The sequence below is a fragment of the Corythoichthys intestinalis genome, chromosome 16 (assembly GCF_030265065.1).
Source record: "Corythoichthys intestinalis isolate RoL2023-P3 chromosome 16, ASM3026506v1, whole genome shotgun sequence".
Taxonomy (NCBI): domain Eukaryota; kingdom Metazoa; phylum Chordata; class Actinopteri; order Syngnathiformes; family Syngnathidae; genus Corythoichthys; species Corythoichthys intestinalis.
In genome coordinates this window covers 46,367,385-46,389,950 of record NC_080410.1, presented here as the reverse complement: position 1 = coordinate 46,389,950, position 22,566 = coordinate 46,367,385, and the positions used below count along the sequence as shown (strand labels likewise).

Below are 22,566 nucleotides of genomic sequence, written 5' to 3'. Positions count from 1 at the left end.
AGGGCTTTTTTCACCACCACAAAAGCTTTGGGAGCAAAATTTTATAAGGGTGCAAAATTTGACAGAACACCGGTCCATGAAAAAGAGACCCAAATCACACTGTTCCGTGGTGCAAAAAAGGTTGGGGACCCCTGCGCTAAACAGACTGGTTTTTCCTCGTCTCCCACTGTTTGTATAAAAGTCAAAGCCAAATGCTACATACGCTTCGTCATATGTCTTTGTCTTAGCTCTTCATATCTTCAGTGCTCTTTGTTGTGTGCTCTTGTTTGGTTCAATAATACTAAGCACACTCTGAAAATGATTGCTCCACTTCCACCTACTGCGTGCATGTGCAAGTACACTTTATTCTAGTACGGCAAAAAAGTATGTTCTCCGAGGTCACATGCGCCAACCCTGGATTTGCTCCGTCTTCCCCTGGGGTGGGGTGGGGGGCGCGCCTCACTATTTGAGAAGTACTGATGTACAGTATGAATGAGCTACAGCGTACCTGTCAGGCCGAACAACCCTATGGGCTGAACGTTTGACGCAATTGGTTAGGCCACAATACCAGCGACTAAAGATGTCCCGATCGATCGGGTCCGATCACGTCATTTTCAAAGTATCGGAATCGGCAAAAAATATCGGACATGCCTTTTTATAATATATATACGTATATTTTTTTATTAAATCGTTTTCTAATTGTATTTAACCTTACAGACAAAATGTCTTACATTCATCCAGAGTCTTTAGTTTTGGCTTAAAGTAGGGCTAGCAAATGTATCGTGTAAACGGCGGTAATTAATTTTTAGAAGTTAAAATATTTAATGCAATTAACGCATGCGCTGCACGACCCACTCACGCATTGTCGCGTTCAATCTATAATTGCGCCGTTTTACCTATATATAGAGCTAACAAGCAGCGTAAAATAAGTAGAGAGAATTTTGGCAGTCTTTGGGGCCACTTTTTAATTGGCTAAAGCCTTATAATCCCTCTCTCAACAATTAGAAATATCGTGGGAAGCAATGTGGGGAAGAACGGTAGTGGTTGATTTTTTTTCCTTAACACCCTATGTTACTTCCCAACGCAGAGAAGATATATCAATTGGTGCCACTACGCACAGTCATGGTTGCACTTCCCATCATGCATTTGGGCAGAACAGTTAAATGGCTACAGTATCATTTACTGAAAGCTCAACAAATACACTAGATGGCAATATTTCGTCACAATATACAAAGTCACATTTATCCTTTAAGAATTACAAGACTATCCGTGGATCCCTCTCACAGAAAGAATGTTAATAATGTAAATGCCATCTTGAGGATTTATTGTCATACTAAACAAATACAGTACGTCCGAATTTTATTCATTTTTTTTCTTAATGCATTGCAAAAATGTATACGATCGGGAAAAATTATCGGGAATGATTGGAATTGAATCGGGAGCAAAAAATAAGCAATCGGATCGGGAAATATCGGGATCGGCAGATACTCAAACTAAAACGACTGGGATCGGATTGGGAGCAAAAAAACATGATCGGAACAACCCTACCAGCGACTATTGTTGTCAAAATGGATTGAACGTCTAGTACCGTCAATGGTAGCCAATGAGTTAAATTGAGTACCCTACAAAGGATTAAAGGACAACTTGTGATATATGAATCCAAATATCTAATATCTACAGAGCACAGATAATTGCTCCTATCGGGCATATAATGTCTAACTCACAGATGCGTGCGCGACAACACCAAGGATTAATGCGAGGAAACATCGGCGCTTAATGACGCTCTGAGGTACGGCTCGCACCGAGAAACACAAACAGTTAAAGGAGAGCAATTAGGCTCCACATTACACGTTTGTGCGCGCCTGACGAGTGGCTCGGCCTTTTACTACCGCGCCGCGCTAACAGATGTTGACGCGCCATTTATTTGCACGAGTGGCAGGTAAACAGTGGGAGGCCCGTGCCGGGGAAAGACAATAACAAGTATTTGTGCCTCCCGGAAGAGACGTTCCTTCGGAGCGTTCGGTTAACATACAAAGCAATCGATTATTCCTCCCACATCCCGCCACAAACTGGTTCTTGTTTGAAGTTCATAAGACTTTGGGATGTTTCAGTGGAAAATGACATATGGGAATGGTTGTCATGGTTCATTCCCATGGGAGATGTTCTGTTAGCCACAACCAGGCAACATGTCTTTAGGACAAGGATTATACAGCGAGGACAATAAGATTTTGAGTTCTCCCACTTAGAAATGATGGGCTGATTTGAAATTTTAATGGTAAGTGCTTGTCCACTGTGAGAGACAATCTTAAGAAGACAAAATCCAGAAATCACAGTGTAATATTTTTAAACAATTTATTTTACGCTGCTGCAAATAAGTATTTGAACATCTGTCTATTAGCTGGAATTGTGAGCCTCAAAGACCTGTTAGTTGCCTTTGAAAAATCCAACAAAGTTTGACTGCATATAAACACCTGTCCACCCCATACAATCAGGAAGACTCCAATTTCGAACATGGTCAAGACCAAAGAGCAGTCCAAAGACACCAGAGACAGAATTGTAGACCTCTACAGGGCTGGACAGGGTTACGGGGCAATTACCAAGCAGCTTGTTGATATACGATCCACCATTGGAGCAATAATCAGAAAATTGAAGAAGCTAAACATGACTGCAATCTCCCTCGGATTGAGGTTCCATGCAAGATGTACCTCGTAGGGTCTCAATGATCCTAAGAATGGTGAGGAATCAGCCATGAACTACACAGGAGGAGCTGGTCCATTACCTGAAAGGAGCTGGGGCCACCATTTCCAAGGTTATTGTTGGTAATACATTAAGACCTTATGGTTTAAAACCATGAATGGCACGGAAGGTTCCCCCGCATCAACCAGCACATGTCCAGGCCTGTTTTAACTTTGCCAATGACCATTTGGATGATCCAGAGGAAGGTTATGTGGTCATATGAGATCAAAATGGAACTTTTTGCTCTTAATTCCACTCATAGTGTTTAAAATAACAAGAATGATGAGTACCATCCCAAGAACACCATCCCTACTGTGAAGCATGGGGGTGGTAGCATCATGCTTTGGGGGTCTTTTTCTGCATATGGAACTACACGACTACACTGTATTAAGGAGATGATGACCAGGGCCATGTATTGAGATTTTGGGAAATAACCTCCTTCACTCAGTAAGAGTATTGAAAATGGGTCATGATTGGGTCTTCCATTAGGACAATGGCCCGAAGCAGACAGCCAGAATAACCAAGGAGTGGCTTCGTAAAAAGCATATCAAGGTTCTGGAGGGGAGTTTTCGGACCTAAACCCAATAAAAAATCGTTGGAGGAAGCTCAAACTCCGTGTTTCTGAGTGACAGCCCAGAAACCTGATTGATCGAGAGAAGATCTGTGTGGTGCAGTGGTGCTGCAGTCAGTGCATTCATCCCATCATTTCTAAGTAGGAGAACTTGCAAAATCACAGGGTGTTCTAAGACTTATTTTCTTCACTGTCAAGCAGGAGGAGACCATGATAATACAGTAACTGAAATTAGTGCAACAATTCAGATTAAAGATGTTGGATTTAATTCCAACCAAATGAGATGAATACATTTTCACCAATCTGGTGTCTTACAAGTGTAATCAGTTGATTGCAGTCAGATGCTGCTTGTTTTAGCAGAAACATCATTGGTTGAACTGTCTGTGCTGGATCTGTTGGAACAAAGACCAGGACCCACTGCGGACCTTTGTGGAATTGGTTTGACACCCCTGGAATACACCCAATATTTCGTAGCAGTGGACATGAGTACGACAAGTCCCACCCTCCAGCTGCCGTGTAACCACAAGTCCACAATGCAATCACATCACATCCCCATCAGTGCTGTCATTAGAAATCAGATTACCTTTAAACCAGAAATCTGATTAGTTTCCCTAGTGTCTGTTTGTTACTATTTTTGTTATTGCCTCATGATGTTCTGTATGTAGAATGAAGAATATTGCAGTCATGTACAAAGAGCATTTTGAATAGAAAATGCTGGAAAGGTTCCAACTATGCGTTCGTTTCCATGTAAACGGCTCATAGTTCTTGTTTTGGTCTCGAGTCACACGCGCAAAGTGTTTTGGGACTGAGAAAGGCATGACTAACGCGGGGTGCAGCCACCTGTTGAGATGCGCGAGGAAATGTTGATCTGTGTGCGTCCATGAATGTAGGTGGGTATTTTTCCTTCATTTTGGAAGGTTCCAGCGATACGCTGGAGCTGTTAAATGTGCGGCCGTTTCGTAGCTTTTCCGCTGCAACGGCGGATAGTCATCGCTCCTCGCCAAGCATTTTTAACATCATATTCGTGTTGCACATTTATGCCGTGAGGTGACGTGTTCGTTTAGCATCTTCGGAATGTGTTGTAAGTCACTATTGAGTGTAAAGTACTGAGTTGCCGCCACGTTTTGTGGCTAAATTGACCGCGTGTGTGTACTGCCTAATTCCGGGTTGTGCGCGCACATTCGCACCTGGCCCCTTTGTGTTTATTGCAGTTTATTGCACAATAATTTGTGTGTTGTTGATTTTTGTGCAATCACTTTGCATTGTTTTACATTAGCACTGATATGCTGTTAACCCCAATCCCGAAGTTTAGAATTTTTGACATTAGGCTTAATCTTTGAGTTAGCTGGTTTTAATTAGTCAGTGGAGTTGATTTCAACAAATTCCATGCAGTATGTAAGTTATTTGTTAGTTTCAGGGCTCTGGAGTGGCTAAGCTAGCGCAAGTCAATGGTGGTTGAAATCAACTCGATCGACTAATTTAACCTCCGCCAACTCAAAGATGAAGCCTTCTGTGAAAAAATTCTGACCGCCCTTTTTAAATTCAATTATCGGAAAGTCAAATACATGCGATTGTGTTGTCATTCTTATGTTGAGGCAGCAAAGGGAGAAAAAATGGTAAAAAAATCACAGATAAATTAGTTTTAAAATAACTTAGTTACTTTGATAATAAAGTAATCAGTAAAGCATAGACTTCATAATGTATTGACGGGACACGGGGCGCAGGGCCGGCTCATGGGGGGCCTATCTCCGTCTAACGCTGAATTTGGATGCTCACTGCATATTTTTAACCAAGAATCAAGACTGTTTTACGTCCATATCCATAAAGAATTTGGGGATTTAAGCATTTATCCACAAGAATTTTTACTGGAAAAGCCCTGTTTAAATATGATGGCTGCTAGCTACATTCACTAACAGTCTAGCATTGTACTTTGACATATTTGCGTAAAATAAATGCGAACAGCACATTATTTTGGCTTTTAACCAAGAATCGAGAATGTTTTACATCCATATCTATAAAGAATTCAGGGATTCAAGCATTTATTCACAAGAATCTTCACCAGAAAGGCTCTGTTTACATCAGGCGGCCGCTAGCTACATTCAGTAATAGGCTAGCATTGTACTTCGACATATTTATTTAAAACAAATGTTAACTGCACGTTTTTTTTTTTTTTTTTTTTTTTGTTGCTTTTAACCAAGTATCGAGACTGTTTTACGTACATAGCTATAAAGAATTCAGGGATTTAAGCATTTATTCACAAGAATCTTCGCCGGAAAGGCTCTGTTTACATCAGGCGGCCGCTAGCTACATTCAGTAACAGGCTAGCATTGTACTTCGACATATTTACTTTAGAGCTGTCCCGACTAGTCGACATAGTCGACGTCATCGATGCCGTAAATCTGTCGACGAGCACAACATCCCGTCGACGGTTAATGAAGGGTTAAAAAAATATATGTGTGGAAAGTTCAGAATGTTGGATGCTCTGTATGTAAGTGGGGAAAGCAGCACACAGCCAAAAAAGCGCACCAGAGTGTCCAAAACATTGACTTATTTCAAAGAAACAAAGGAGGGTACACTCTTTTGTCCTGTCTCTTCATTGCCAAGTTTGGCTGCACGACGGCCGTGAATAAACACCAAGCGCCGTCACCCAGTTTGTAATTTTTTTATTTTATTTTTCATTTTTTTCATTTTTTGTTCACCAGAGGGTGCTGTCGCCTTACTAAAAAATGATGTTTCATTGACAATCGGCCTATAAGTGCTATTAGTATTGTTCTTAATGCTAATTGAAAGGTTTATTTCATGTTATGGTTTATTTTATGGTATAGAAAATTATACAAGATTAAAAGGTCATAAATATATACAGTATATACAGTGATTGCACTCAAGGGAGAGATTGTCAATGATAAGGTAATAATTTAAGGTAAAGGCAATTCATATAGGCAATTCAATGATATATAAATAAAGTTTCAAAGGAAAATGGTGAAAAGTTTTTGTCAATTTCTAATTGTGTTGTTTTATTTGTGTACACCGTAGCTCTTACGGTGTGTTTACATCAAGGACGGAATAGAAGTTGTAAACCATCAGTTTAAGAGACCATCTTTCCAATCGGGATGCTACACTAGTTAATTCTATCAGCATTTGAACTCATTGTTTATTTGTGATTTATTATTGTTATTTACGTGTTTATTTGGACTTTAATAATTTAAGTGTTCCAATATATTTTTTTGAATTGATAAGCGTCAACAAAAATTTCATTGCTAAATTAGTAAAAAAAACATTTTAAAATTTGTTTTGTTTAAATTATTAGATTAGTCGACTAATCGTAAAAATAGTCGGCTGACTAATCGGGAGAAAATTAGTCGTTTGGGACAGCCCTAATTTACTTAAAACAAATGCTAACTGCACGTTTTTTTTTTTTTTTTTTGCTTTTAACCAAGAATCGAGACTCTTTTACGTCCATAGCTATAAACAATTCAGGGATTTAAGCATTTATTCACAAGAATCTTCACCGGAAAGGCTCTGTTTACATCAGACGGCCACTAGCTACCTTTACTAACAGGCTAGCATTGTACTTCGACATATTTACTTAAAACAAATCCTAACTGCACGTTTTTTGTTTTTTTTTGCTTTTAACCAAGAATCAAGACTGTTTTACATGTTTTACGTCCATATCTATAGAGAATTCAGGAGAATTTTCACAAGAATTTTCAACGAAAAAAGCTGTTTGTTTGTGATTCCAGTCGCCCAGCTTTGACGGCCTTGCCAACAATGCAGGCCCCCTATTTATCGGCCCCACGCCCTGTCAATACATTATGAATTGTATGGACTAATAAAAAATATTTAGTGCATGGAACAATTTTAATGGTATGCTTCATTCACCACCATTATGGCGGTGTGAACAGCCTTGTTGGGGTTTCACAGTTAAAGGGCACATTGGAGTGACTTTGCAGCAACAGTACTTCGGTATGGATTACTCCATTGAGTGCTTATTTTAGTGACAGTTTACCTGAGAATCTGATATCTCGGACGGCTTCTCGGTCAGGCTGCTGCTCTCGGCAGGAATCAAGTCGTTATATTTGGTGCTCACATCTTCGTCAGAGTAGTGCAGACTTCCAGGACTGGGCCTTGGCGGCGACCTGATATGCAAGATAGAGAAACGAAAAATGACGGAAAGAGCGAGAGATACGGCAAGCGAACTAAACGCAAACTGAAAGGCACATGACGGGTGGATATGTAAGATGAGGTCTTTCTATAATCCTGTTTTTCCCCCCTTTGGGAGCTTTTGCTTCAGATGTCTTTACTTTGATGCCTGAGTACACATAAGTAGGCTCTGTCAATCTTGTGACAGACACTACTCACAGATGATGGATGAAAGGCTTCCAGAGGAGCTTCGGTGGGAAAAACCAAGTATGACAAAGGATGTGCAAAATGGTCAAGATGTAGATGTTGCTGCTTGAGGTGCTCAAGTTTTTTCAGCTGGGTTTTGTCAGTATATGCGAGGGGTAGGAACCATTGGGTAGCTCACGATGCGATCTGCGATACAAGGTAACGATGATCTCATGGCATGGCGAGACACCAATTATCGATACATGGGTCAGGAAATCAATCTAGGAGTTCAGACGTCCAATCAGTTTGATGTTGGGGGCAGCCAATGAACGGTCTGTTCATTCCGGATTGCACGTCTATAGCTATCAGTGGCAGCCAATGAATTAATTGTGGGGCATTTCGGGTCATTTCCTGTTGATTTTCGGTCCCCTTCCTGTTCATTTTGGGGCATTTATGGATCACTTTCTGTTAAGGGTGTAACGGTACATGTATTTGTATTGAACCGTTTCGGTACGTGGTGCTCGGTTCGGAACGGAGGCGTACCGAACGAGTTTCTGACGTAATGTAACCCTTACTTTTCGAGGCTGTGAGTCGATCGGTTTACAGTTTCTTTGCGTAGATTATATTTACTCAGTCTTCTCTACTATAATGAGGACCAACACGGTAGGACAGAATAACCCAGAAACGTCAACGGCGCGACAACGTGGCCGCCACGAGAATGCAGTGAAACGCGGTCGTTAAAGTCAATCAGCCAATGCACACCAGTCGCAGTGCGGCTGTGTGTTAGACGCGTCCCAGAAGCGGCTCAACACGACGCACGCGAAAAGAATGGCAGAGTTTATTATTGGACGCGAGACGCGACCCTCCTGCGTCAATACTACTACCGGTAGCTAGGATAGGGCAGACCGGAAGTCACTCGTGTAAAAATACGGTGGATCCGGTCGATTTTCAAACTAATATGCAATCGTAACCCACTTTTTGAGTCCATCAGCTCTCTTGAGTGGTAGATCGGGGCACAGTTGACTTGTCTTTGGTGATTTACTGCTGTCTTCTCTGCTATAATAATAACCAACACGGCCCCGTGTTCAATATAAAACCCTCCTACCACAACAAAACAAGTAGGAACTAATATTCACATAGGAACTAAAGTTATACAACATAAAATATACAATATAAATGAATACTACATCACATTTGTAAAATATAAACACATTAGAGAGGTCCCGATCGACCGGGTCCGATCACGTCATTTTCAAACTATCGGAATCGGCAAAAAAATATCGGCCATGCCTTTTTTATATATATATATATATATATGTTTTTTTTTAATTAAATCATTTTCTAATTGTATTTAACGTTACAGACATAATATGTTACACTCATCCAGAGTCTTTAGTTTAGGCTTAAGGTAGGGTTATCAAACTTATCCCGATAATGGCGTTATTTAATTTTTTAATAATGTATCACGTTAAATATTTAACGCAATTAATGCATGCGTTGCACGACCCACTCACGCATTGTCGCGCTCAATCTGTAATGGCTAAAGCCTTACAATCCCCCTCCCTACGATTAGAAATATCATGGGAAGCAATGTGGGGAAGCAAGGTAGCAATTGATCTTTTTCTTAACACCTTATGTTATTTCCCAACGCAGAGAAGATATATCAATTGGTAGCACTACGCACTGTAATGGTTCCACTTCCCATCATGCATTTGGGTTGAATGGCTGCAGTATCATTTACTGAAAGCTCAACAAATACACTAGATTGCAATATTTAGTCACAATATACAAAGTCACAAGTCTTTCTATCCGTGGATCCCTCTCACAGGAAGAATGTTAATAATGTAAATGCCATATTGAGGATTTATTGCCATAATAAACAAATATAGTACTTTTGTACTGTATGTTGAATGTATATATTCGTCCGAGTTTTATTCATTTTTTTTTAATGCATTGCCAAAATGTATATGATCGGGAAAAATGATCGGGAATGATTGGAATTGAATCGGGAGCAAAAAAAAAGCAGTCGGATCGGGAAATATCGGGATCGGCATATACTCAAACTAAAACGATCGGGATTGGATCGGGAGCAAAAAAACATGATTGGAACAACCCTAGTTATGTTATATTCACTGTTGCCACTAGAGGGTAGTGCGTCCACCCAAATCAATAAAACTAAATGCAAACACTTTCAAAACAAATCATTACAGCACCACTCTAAATATATCCTCAAAGCAGTGAAATTTGAATGGAAGCTTTTTTCTAATCGAATTACTCAAGTTAATTGATTAATCATTGCAGCACGAGAAAACAGCATTTGTTCATCGATAAACCGCACCGGACTCTAAGCCTCAGCTGTCCTTGCTGTATTATGGGATATATACACCAAAAGATATTAACCAGTCACACTTTATTTGACACCGGCGACATAAGACCGTCATAATTATGACATGACACTGGCATGAGCATTAATGAATGCTTATGACAGATGTCACTTAATGCGATCCAGCAAATTATATCACTTTTGAATGGATGCAAAAGATCCGAGCTAGACATAGAGTTAGTGACAAAATTTGCCCAATAACACTTAATGACATCTGTCATAAGCATTCATTAATGCCCATGACAATGTCATGTCATAATTATGGGAGTCTTATGACAGTCTCATGATGCCAGTGTTAAATAATGTGTTACCTATTAACCCAAATAAATCAACAAATAAACTGCACTGGATTAAAAATCGCAGGATTCAAAATGAGGGAAAAAAAGTAGCGGCTTCTCGTCCGAATGTTACGGTAATTGGGAAAAAATATCTAATGAAACCTAGTTTGTTTTTAATTTCCTCACCAGCTTTTGTTTTTTGCGCATGACCAATTGATCTAATCATGGAAATTAAAAGTACTTAAGTGTTCTGCTCAAAAGAAACAGCAATTTTGATTCAAATAACACATGTGTTGAAGTTTAAGGGGAAAAAAAGCCACACACCTAAACTGGACTAATCTCCCTTTAGAAAACGTGCAACTGAGCGTGGCTCCCCAACCACAACATTATATTAGCGTCAAGGCCTTTTATGAACTCCACTCAAGTAAAAACAACAAAAAATCATGAATGGGAAGATGAGAAGAGCGCTTCTTTTTCGTCTGATGTCTTCGAGGTCAGTAAACTTTGATTCAGGTGTCCAGGGAGGCTGAACAAAAGGGTCAGTACATGCCCGGTATGCTTGCTATTTAACTAATTCGCTGCTATCGATGGCGATAGATCTGTGTCGGGCAAATGGATTAGACGTTTATCACCCAAACAAATGCACAAGTTAAGACGAGTTAAGTCGAATCATGAGGTTATATCGAGTCAAGTTGAGTCGAGCCATAAGGTTAAGTCGTGAGGTTATGTCAAGTCGAGTCACGAGGTAGAGTTGAGTCGAGTAACAAAGTTATGTCTAGTTGAGTCGAGTCACGAGGTTATGTCGGCTTAAGTCGGGTCACGAGGTTATGTTGAGTCAAATCAAGAGGTTATGTCGAGTTGAGTCAAGTCACAAGGTTATGTCGAGTCGAGTCACAAGGTTATGTCGAGTCGAGTCATGAGGTTAAGGCGAGTTGAGTAGAATCATGAGGATATGTCGAGTCGAGTCGAGCCACAAGGTTAAGTCGAGTCGAGTCACGAGGGTTAGTCGAGTCATGAGGTTATGTCGAGTCGAGTCATGAAGTTATGTCAAATCGAGTCACGAGGTTGAGTCGAGTCGAGTCACGAGGTTCTGTCGGTTCAAGTCAGGTCACGAGGCTAGGTCGAGTTGAGTCGAGTCACGAGGTTAAGTCAACTCGAGTCACGAGGTTGAGTTGAGTCAAGTAACGAGGTTGGGTCGAGTTGAGTCGAGTCACGAGGTTCTGTCAGTTCAAGATGGGTCACGAGGTTAGGTCGAGTCATGAGGTTATGTCGAGTCGAGTCACAGGTTTAAGTCAAGTCGAGTCACCAGGTTGAGTTGAGTCGAGTAACGACGTTATGTCGAGTTGAGTCGAGTCACAAGGTTCTGTCGGTTCAAGTTGGGTCACGAGGTTAGGTTGAGTTGAGTCGGGTCACGAGGTTAGGTCGAGTTGAGTCGAGTCAAGAGGTTATGTCGAGTTAAGTCGAGTCACGAGGTTATGTTGAGTTGAGTGGAGTCACGAGGTTATGTCGGGTCAAGTCGAGTCACGAGGTTATGTCAAATCGAGTCACGAGTTTGAGTTGAGTCGAATAACGAGGTTATGTCGAGTTGAGTCGAGTCACGAGGTCCTGTTGGTTCAAGTCGGGTCACGAGGTTAGGTCGAGTTGAGTTGAGTCATGAGGTTATGTCGAGTTGAGTCGAGTCACGAGGTTGTCGAGTCAAGTCATAAGGTTAAGTCGAGTCAAGTCATGAGGTTAAGGAGAGTTGAGTAGAATCATGAGGTTATGTCGAGTTGAGCCACAAGGTTAAGTCGAGTCGAGTCACGAGGGTTAGTCGAGTCATGAGGTTATGTCGAGTCGAGTCACGAAGTTATGTCAAATCGAGTCACAAGGTTGAGTCACGAGGTTAAGGCGAGTTGAGTCGAATCATGAGGTTATGTCGAGTCGAGTCGTGCCATAAAGTTAAGTCGAATTGAGTCACGAGGTTAAGTAGAGTCGAGTCAGGAGGTAATGTCGAGTCGAGTCACAAGGTTATGTAGAGTCGAGTTAGGAGGTTATGTCGAGTCGAGTAACGAGGTTATGTTGAGTTGAGTCGAGTAACGAGGTTATGTCGCACATGAGGTTAAGGCGGGTCAAGTCGAGTCATGAGGTTATGTCGAGTCAAGTTGAGTCACGAGGTTAAGGCGAGTTGAGTCGAATCATGAGGTCATGTCGAGTCGAGCCATAAGATTAAGTCGAATTGAGTCACGAGGTTAAGTAGAGTCGAGTCAGGAGGTAAGGTCGAGTCAAGTCGAGACACGAGGTTGAGTTGAGTCGAGTAACGAGGTTATGTCGAGTTCAGTCGAGTAACGAGGTTATGTCGCATCATGAGGTTAAGTCGAGTTGATTCGAATCATGAGGTTATTTCGAGTCAAGTCGAGTCATAAGGTTAGGCCGAGTCGAGTCAATAGATTACGTTGAGTCGAGTCTCGAGGCCATGTTGAGTCGAACCGAGTCACAAGGTTGTAAAGACGAGTTGTCAAAAGTCAAAAGGTTGTCAAGTTGAGTCACAGTTTAAGGCCTTCACCAATGTTTACCAGCCCACCCACCAAATCTTTGAAGGAAACCTTACTGGCAATATTAGGCAATGTAAAAAAAATGCAGAATAGTCTGCAATTTGATTGATTTTTGATTGGGTTGGTTCCGTGAGGGCGTGGCGAGAGTGGCCAAGGCGACCAAGCCTATCACTGACAGGTGAGAAACAATCTAAGATTAAATTTTTGAGTCAGCCTGTTGAGTCTTGAGTCATAGTCTCACGTGTCGAGTCGAGTCTCGAGTTATTGCCTCACGAGTCGAGTCGAGTCATAGACCCTCCCAGTTAAAGCGAGTCAAGTCCGAGTGCGTTTTTTTCTTCAAATCTGAGTCGAGTTGCGGGTCATCAAATTTGTGACTCGAGGCCAATTGTCTGCTATCACCTTCAACGGCACTGAAACAGGATAATTCTCTATTCGTGTCATGAAAAAACAAAGGCAAAGTGTTGCACGACGAGGGGCGAAGCAGACAAGCGTAAAAGGACGGCAATGTCAAGCGCAATATTAATTCATAGGGCAGAGCAGCTTGACTATAATGAAAATGAAGAGGGAAAAAAAAGCATCACTAAATGAGACACATACGGCTAAATCAATGTCTTCCGGAGACTATTTGACAGCGACTGTGAGAAGCTTGACACAACAAAGGGACATCTCCTTTAAGGGTAAAAAGGGGATTACGCGAGTGGGCGGACTGAGAGAAGAAAACAACCTCCAAGAGTTGGACAGTTGAAAGCAAGAACACCAGATCACACTACAAAATACTGCTAGCAAGCTTTGAATTATTTAAACTTTTCCTCTAGTTTCGACTGTGTAGGAACATCCCATGAGGGGGTTGGGGTGCCCCCTCCTCCAATGTCTCTTGCTTAGGGGTCCACTCATTAGCAAAGAGTACAATGTCAGGCTGCAGGGCTTCAAAGAGTGTCTCGACATGCTTTCATCGCCTCCTTGGTCAAGGAGAACATTGTGCAAACTCTCATCATCTTAAAGCCTGCTTTACATGAACTGAAGATTATACACAGCACCGGATAAGAACGATGATGTTTTAACTCTTCGGCTGCCATATTTCAGTGGCATTAACAGCAATCAACGTTAAAACTGGGCAATTTTAAGACAATATAAGATTGTTAATTGAGGAGAAATGAATAAATAGACATATTTCATTGACCAAACATGGGGAAAATGTAAACTGTAAGTTCGCAGATAGCTAACAGTGTGTCCAATGTTGATGTATTTTTTTTTTTTTTTTGCTCCCGATTCAATTCCAATCATTCCCGATAATTTTTCCCGATCATTTACATTTTAGGAATTCATTAAGAAAAAAATGAATAAAACTCGGACGAATATATACATTCAACACACAGTACATAAGTACTGTATTTGTTTATTATGACAATAAATCCTCAAGATGGCATTTACATTATTAACATTCTTTCTGTGAGAGGGATCCACTGATAGTAACTCTTGTAATTCTTAAAGGATAAATGTAACTTTGTATATTGTGACTAAATATTGCCATCTAGTGTATTTGTTGAGCTTTCAGTATATGATACTGTAGCCATTTAACTGTTCTGCCCAAATGCATGATGGGAAGTGCAACCATGACTGTGCGTAGTGGTAACAATTGATATATCTTCTCTGCGTTGGGAAATAACATAGGGTGTTAAGAAAAAGATCAACTACTACCTTTCTTCCCCACATTGCGTCCCACGATATTTCTAATCGTTGGGAGAGGGATTGTAAAGCTTTAGCTAATTGAAAAAAGTCTCCAAAGGCTGCCAAAATTCACTCTACTCATTTTACGTTGCCTTTTAGCTCTATATACAGGTATAACAGCGCCATTAAAGATTGAACGCGACAATGCGTGAGTGGGTTGTGCGGCGCATGCGTTAATTGTGTTAAATATTTTAACGTGATAAATTAAAAATATTAACTACCGCCGTTAACGCGATAAATTTGATAACCCTACTTTAAGCCTAAACTAAAGACTCTGGATGAGTGTAACACATTATGTCTGTAATATTAAATACAATTAGAAAACTATTCAATTAAAAAAAATATATATATATTTTAAAAAAACATGTCCGATATTTTTTTTGCCGATTCCGATACTTTGAAAATGACGTGATCGGGACATCTCTACTAATTACACTTGAGCTAAATAGTAAGTTTTCCCAATAAAAAAAAAAAAAAAGTTTTAAACATGTTACTGTCCCACCGTGCTGCCTTCATGATGTGAAGTATTTTTTAACAATAATAATGTAGAAAATTGCTTGTATTAATTAACCCGTTCAGACTAAAAAATAAGTTTTATTCATTTTTTTCTTAATGTATTGCCAAAATGTATATGATCGGGAAAAATTATCGGGAATGATTGGAATTGAATTGGGAGCAAAAAAAAAGCAATCGGATCGGGAAATATCGGGATCGGCAGATACTCAAACTAAAACGATCGGGAGCAAAAAAACATGATCGGAACAACCCTAGTTGTCACCACTACCGCCAGTGTTTAACAAGCTAAACGATGATTAACACGCCTTTCAAGTTAGTGCCACAAAGCTTCTCTGGCAAGATCATAGCTTCAACGCCTGTCAATCATCGTGAACTTTAACAAGCAAACTCCAGTGCACTGCCTACCAAGAAAAGCAGCAGGAGGGAGATTGAGAAGCTGTATGAGCATGAAGTAGAAAAACATAAATATATTTTCTTAAATAAAAAAAAAAACATCTATTTTCACCCGATTCTGAATTGGCCTGAATCCCTCCATCCATCCATCCATCCCGAATCCATCCATCCACCCACTCATCCCGAATCATCCATCCACCCACCCATCCATCCGTCCGTCCGTCCGTCCATCCATCCCGAATCCCTCCATCCATCCACTCAACCCAAATCCATCCATCCACCCACCCATCCCGAATCCCTACATCCATCCATCCAACCATCTATCCCTCCACCCACACAACCACCCATCCATCCATCCATCCATCCATCCATCCATCCATCCATCCATCCTAAATCATCCATCCAACCATCCATCCATCCATCCATCCATCCATCCATCCATCCATCCTAAATCATCCATCCAACCATCCATCCCGAATCCGTCCATCCATCCATCCATCCATCCATCCATCCATCCATCCATCCATCCATCCATCCATCCATCCATCCATCCATCCATCCATCCATCCATCCATCCATCCATCCATCCATCCATCCATCCATCCATCCATCCATCCATCCATCCATCCATCCATCCATCCATCCATCCACCCACCCCAAAGTCTGAAGACTACCAACAAAGTTTGCAGCATAATGTAGGGCCCAGTGTGAGAAAGCTGGGTCTCCCTCAGAGGTCATGGGTCTTCCAGCAGGACAATGACCCAAAACACAATAGAAAATGGTTTGAGAGAAAGCAGTGGAGACTTCTAAAGTGGCCAGCAATGAGTCCAGACCCGAATCCCATACAACACATGTGGAGAGATCTGAAAACGGCACCCTTCAAATCTCAGAGACCTGGAGCAGTTGGCCAAAGAAGAATGGTCTAAAATTCCAGCAGAGCATTCTAAAAAAACTCATTGATGGATACCGGAAGCGGTTGTTCGCAGTTATTTCGTCTAAAGGTTGTGCTACCAAGTATTAGGTTGAGGGTGCCAATACTTTTGTCCAGCCCATTTTTGGAGTTTTGTGTAAAATGATCATGATTTTATTGTTGTTTCTCATTCTCTTTTGTGTTTTTTCATTGCAAGCAAAATAAATGAAGACATTACGACCAAAGCATTTGTAATTGCAATCATTTTCTGGGAGAAATTGAGCATTATCTGACAGAATTGCAGGGGTGCCAATACTTTTGACCAGCAGTGTATTTAGCTTTGCCAAACGGGGTCACTGCTAAAGCTTGATTTTAAAAGTCATATCGCCTGCACTGTTTTCAATTTAGTCATGGTTTAAAACAAGTTTTGAAAACTGTCATCTAAAAATAATATTATCATCACTGAAGGTTAACAAGTTTCTTCACACAACTCCTATCTCATGTTTACCTCAACATGAAACCTGACAAAGTCCAGCTGACAACTGGAAGGATGTGCTCGCATACCAACGCTGATCTTAATTCTCCCACTTGGAAAATGTCCTACTAAGAGCCCTAAGAGCACTTTTTGTCCAAAGCCATGATGGACGGACAAAGAGGACACGGTGGAGCTTATGAATGCTAATTAGCCGCTATTGTGTGGCCCTTCCTTGCACGAACATTCATATGCTGAATATCAACGACGGGAGCGGAAGAAGGAGGACCCAAATCATAAGTCTCTGTTTGTTCTCTTTGGATAGAGGAAGTATTGCGAAAGACATAACAGCATGTAATTCCCAACCATATCTCATCATTAGAAAAGAAAACATAGCAATGCTCCGGCGGGGGTGCAGGAAATGAACTGACCGCGTGTAGATGCCGTTCTTGCGACAAAAGGAGTTTTTGACCGAGAGGCGTCTGTTGTTGAGCTCCAGCGAGGGGAAGCGACCCTCGTCCAGGCGCACCATCTCGCCGTGGCTCAGCGGTAGAGCTGTGCAGTTGGAGTGGTTGCCTGGGGAGAGAAACAGAGAGCACAAAAAATATAAACACCAATTGCTTCTCTCTGCAAAGTTTAACCAAAGACATCTTTTGTGAAAACTTGCTAGCAAAATGACAACATAACCTCTTTGGTGAGGGTTTTCATTTGAATTTGCACATGCCTGTGAGCTGTTGGAATAAGCTATTGTGAAGGATTAGATCCGTCAGGTTAAGGACATGCTATTTTTTTAATAACTGCGAGGAGTTTCTCCTAAACAGTCGAAGGAGAGCTCATTCAATTCGGGGTCAGATCTGTAAGAATGTAGGAAAAACGCTCAAGGACCGCTACATCGTTTTGTGTCAGCCGTGAAAGGAAATGATGTGCATCGATGTGATGTTTCTCGCTAAAATAAAATTGAAATGAAATGTGTTTGGTGGAGAGCTACAGAAATCAGAAAGTACAGGGTGGGGCAGAGCAACTTGCTTTTTTAAATTTGGCACCCTGAAATAATGGTTGCTCTGAGGATGGTAGGGATGGAATTATTTGAGAGGGTGGGGCTTAAAGTTTGGTTCTTAACCCTTGGATGCATAAGTGGGTCAAAAATGACCCGGTGAGGTTGTTTTCTTGAAATATCTTCGGAATGAAAAATTGTTATCAATTCATATTCCAGGTATTCCTCAAAAACATGTTTTTGATATAATGCCATTCAAATTTTTGATGAACTTTTTATAAGTTGAAGAAATTGTCATTTTTGTATTACTACCCTAAGCTTCCACAAGTGGGTCAAAAATGACCCACATGCATCTTTCATTCTTATCAACTTTGGCTGTCAGGAATAAATTTACCCTGGACCACACAGACTAGGTATGTAAAAAGTGACATCCCTTAAGAAGATTATTTTACACAGCGAGAGCTGATACGTTTACTGTAAGTATTATGCCCATATAGTATTTTGTGTGTGTGTCTTTCATGACTCTTGATTATTATTTATTAACCTACTTCATAACTAGCTAGCTAACTAAGGCTAGGTTCATACCGCAGGTCCTAATGCACAATTCCGATTTTTTGTGATATCTGTTTTTTTGGCGTACCAGTTCAGATTGCCTTTGTCCATCACACATGCGCTCTAATTCGCAGTCTGAGATGCGCTGAGCAAACTGGCCCGCATGTGCTGGAGCATTGGAGCAGAGAGAAAACCGAGCATTGTCAGGCTTATTCTCAACCCATTTTATTTTTTTATGACTGTTGTCAAGCCTGCTCCTTCCCCAAAAGCCGCATTCAAGCTAAGCGCTAACGCTAATGCACAGCTGCACCGCTACTGTAGCACTCTGTCTCTCTCGCTCTTTGCTGATGTTAATTGCTGCATGAATTCCAATTTGGGGGACTTGACAGTTCGGACCGCAGCCAAATTCTGGAAAAATGTGGCCCGGATGGGATTTTAACCACATACAAATGCGACCTGGATCGAATTTGAAAATGGTCCACTTTTATGCGACTTTTCCCATTCAGTCAAGTCGGAAAAACACGAAAAAATCGGATTTGTGCTAGATTTACAACTGAAATGGTCCTACAGATGATGAATGATGGAGAGGCAGTGACGGGGTTGGACTCAAGTGTCCGAAATTTCTGATGATGAGGACCCAGACTATTGTCCAGGTGGCAGTGGCAGTTGTCCACCTGGAAATCCAACTAAACAGGATCAATCTGATTCATAAGATTCCACTTATGTGTCCTCTGAAGAAGAAAGTGTCCAAATCATGGCCAACAGAATGAGTTGGTAGTGCTCTTACTCCCATCCAGGCCAGAACACAGAGCCACAATATCCTCAGAAATCGGTCAGTGCCTCCACAAGGGCTTAGCACTGCTGTCTCACCAAAAAGATGCATGGGAACTCTTCATCATTGATGATAAAATACAAGGAAGGATGAAGTCTATTGCTGTTCTGTATTATTATTATTATTATTATTATTTTTATTTTTTTTCAAAAAAATGTTAATTGAATCATAAAGATATTTCAAGCATGAAATCATTCTTGTGTGGCCCTAAATATCATACTAATTAATATACAAGTGATTATTCTTCACCAAAATGGCATAAAAACACATTGGTTCTAATATGGGTCATTTTTGACCCACTTATGGAAGAGTGTAGGGTCCAGTAACTTGTGCGTCTAAGGGTTAACATGTTTGATTTATTTTGTGTTTATTTTTCAGGAACCCCAGTGAGCATCATGGAGTGGACAAAGTTGGAACGCACTTTCGCTGTTGAGGCATTTTTTTCAAGCGGTCGCTCAATCGTCGCAATGCTACGTGCATTTCATAGACATTATGGCGGAAAACACAGACGAGAACTGTTGTGTTTGATAGAACAAAATGTCTATATGCTGCCATAGCAGATTCATGGCGCATTAAGCCCCCGAACTATTTTTAATTTGTCCGTGTGACGGCCCCTGGCCGTTTAATAGTTAATTTTCTGAGACTTTTCCAGTCAGCTGATCGTCGCCTCCACCAGCTGGCTGCTTCCCCTCCCACTATGACGAAAGCTGATCGATGCTGGATGGACCGACGACGTCGCCGCTGCTGATTGGCCACGAAAAAAGGCGCCAAGCTTAAAAAACCTGCTGCTGTCAACGCTCTGGGAGGTCGCATTTGACAGCATTCTGCCGCGGTCCTCCTCGCCAGCTGTTTGCTCGCCCTTCACTCTCGTTTGCATTTGATCGCTAGTTTGATACACTCCCGCTTTTTAGGTGAGGTCTTTTGTGTTTATTCATTATTGGATCTTTTTTGTTCACTACTGTAAATAAGAGCACTGAAGCAAGTAGGGGTAAGTTGCCATTTCTGTTCAACCCGTTTTCTCCTGTTTTGTATAGCGTAGGAAGTTAGTGGTTAGTGGCTGTCTTTTCTTTGTTCCTTTTATATGATCAGGGTTTAGTTAGCGGGTGGGGTTTAAGTGTAGTTCCTTTTGTTTGTTGTTTTGGCCTGGGCTTACCCTAAAGTCACGCTTCTTCGGCATTCTGTACATATTCATTGCGAGTTTGATTGTTGTGTAAATAAATTTGTGTCCACTTGTAAATTTGTGTGGCTTTTTTATGCTACGTCCTTAGTGAGCCGTCCTTGGGACGTAACATAAAATTGGGGGCTCATGTGGAAGTTGGACCCGGGACCTCTCGCAGTGATTGTACCCGCACTCTTTTTTTTTCTTTTCCTTTTTTTTTACCATAGAAACCCCCGTTTACAGACATCGAGCAACCACTTCTGTTTCAACCCAGCCATAAAACGAAGGTAGCTAATTATATATTTATTATTCAAAATGTCTGTCATTTTTAGCTTCAAATCATTAATTGATGTCTAATATTTAGTTTAAAAAAAAAAAGAACGACTTCAAAAAATTAATCACTCGCTTATTTTAAACTTTTAAACAAATTCCGTCACAATGAAAAATATGTCGTCTGTAAAAAAGTCACGGATATCTACCTCATAACTATCGCTTAATTTATTTATTTTTGTTACTGTTGCATTTGCTCCGATATGTTAGATGATAAATAATCGATCCAAACAAAGAAAGATAAAAAAAAAAAAAGGTTAAAAGGGTAAATATACGAAAAAGAAAATCTCGACTACTCCTTGATGTCTGCGATTTCTGCGACTGTTATATTACCACTGAATCACTAACTATTACTTGTACTTATTACCATCCCTCCCACTTCAAACCGATTGAACGTCTATGGCCGTCAGTGGCAGCCAATGCCAGGCCAATGAGGTAATTTTGGGCTATTTTAGGTCATTTACCTGTTGGTTTTCAGTTACTTCCTGTTGATTTTGGGGTATTTTATTGGTCACTTCCTGTTTATTTTGAGTTGCAGGACAGGAAGTTACGTGGGAATAACCCAAATGAATAGGCAGCAATGTTCCCTCTAAGCTGCGCGCGTGCGCAATTGCGCACTGCTGGCACCTACTCTGCGCACAAGAAATTCTACGTTGCGCACAAAAAAAATCAACAGAAACGTATTCATTGCGTTGTAACTCGGTGAGTGACAGGTGTCCAGCAAATGATATGATAAGGTTCACTTCCGCTACGCAGCCAATCATAGCATTGACATTGCTTGTGTATTGCCCAGCCTACATGCGCGGTGTAGGTTAGCAAGCGATTGGTACATTATTGCGGGAGAATGCAAAAAGACTGACAAGAGAAACAAGCTGTCCCACAAAACAAAATCCGACCCAGAGCAAGTTGAAGTTCTCATTGACGATATTTTACTTGCCATCGAAATGAATGCGTCAATGGTGTCAGTTCAACAAATCCGCAATCACATGGCAAAGTATGTAAGTATACCAGAAAGCTGGTGAAGTAAAAATTATGCCTTTGAATTTGTAAACTCAATAAATGAAATAGTGGTGAACGAGACGATGTGCAGTGTTAAAAATGCACACCCTGGCATACACTGATAGTAGATGAGAGCACTGACATATGAGTACACCAAATGCTAGTCCTATATATTAAGATGTGAAAAATAAGGTACAATTTAAGTCAGATTGGTGTGTATTATAGTGACATTTATAAAGATATTTTCATTATGGATATTAATCATTAAATGCTCTTAATAGTAGATAATTTACGGGCAGTAGAAATTGCTAACAGGCGTGAAAAGGCGTGATACTGGTGTGTGGCCGCCATGTACCGTATTTTACAGACTAAATCGCAGTTTTTTTTTCATAGTTTGGCAGAGGGTGCGTCTTATACTCTGGGGCGACTTATACTGTATGTGAGCTTATTCACACATTATTATATCATTGTTGCTAGTTAGCATGTTCTTTATGCTATAGTTATCTGAATAGCTCTAAATAGCTATGTTACATTAACATACCAGGCATGTTCTCAGTTGGTTGTTTATAAGTCATGTAATGTTAGCATACCGTACACTTATTCTGCCTGTTGTTCTCTATTGTATTTTTATTCTAAATTGCCTTTCAAAATGACATGTCTGTTCTTGGTGGTGGATTCTACCAAATAAATTTCCCCCCAAAATGCGACTTATACTCCGGTGCGACATATATGTTTTACCTTTTAATTGCGCATTTTTTGGCTGGTGCGACTTATGTTCCAAAAAATACGGTACACATCTGATGTTGCTCACCGTGGGCCGCAGTGTGCTCAGGGAGCACGTGTGTTTGCTCAGACATATAAAAAATTAGAGGGAACA

The 22,566-nt window shown here is 40.8% G+C and overlaps 1 protein-coding gene across 2 annotated transcripts in view; it reads right to left on the bottom strand.

Annotated features, from left to right (window-relative positions):
• The window catches only part of sdk2a (sidekick cell adhesion molecule 2a), a 438,915-nt gene that overhangs the window by 4,761 nt on the left and 411,588 nt on the right, over positions 1-22,566 (bottom strand). For both annotated transcript variants that reach the window (XM_057817593.1, XM_057817594.1), the window contains exons 44-45: positions 17,255-17,399; positions 7,293-7,422 (exon numbers count right to left, since the gene is read on the bottom strand). In XM_057817593.1, the coding sequence (XP_057673576.1) occupies positions 7,293-7,422; positions 17,255-17,399 (275 nt within the window). The remainder of the gene's footprint in view (positions 1-7,292; positions 7,423-17,254; positions 17,400-22,566) is intronic.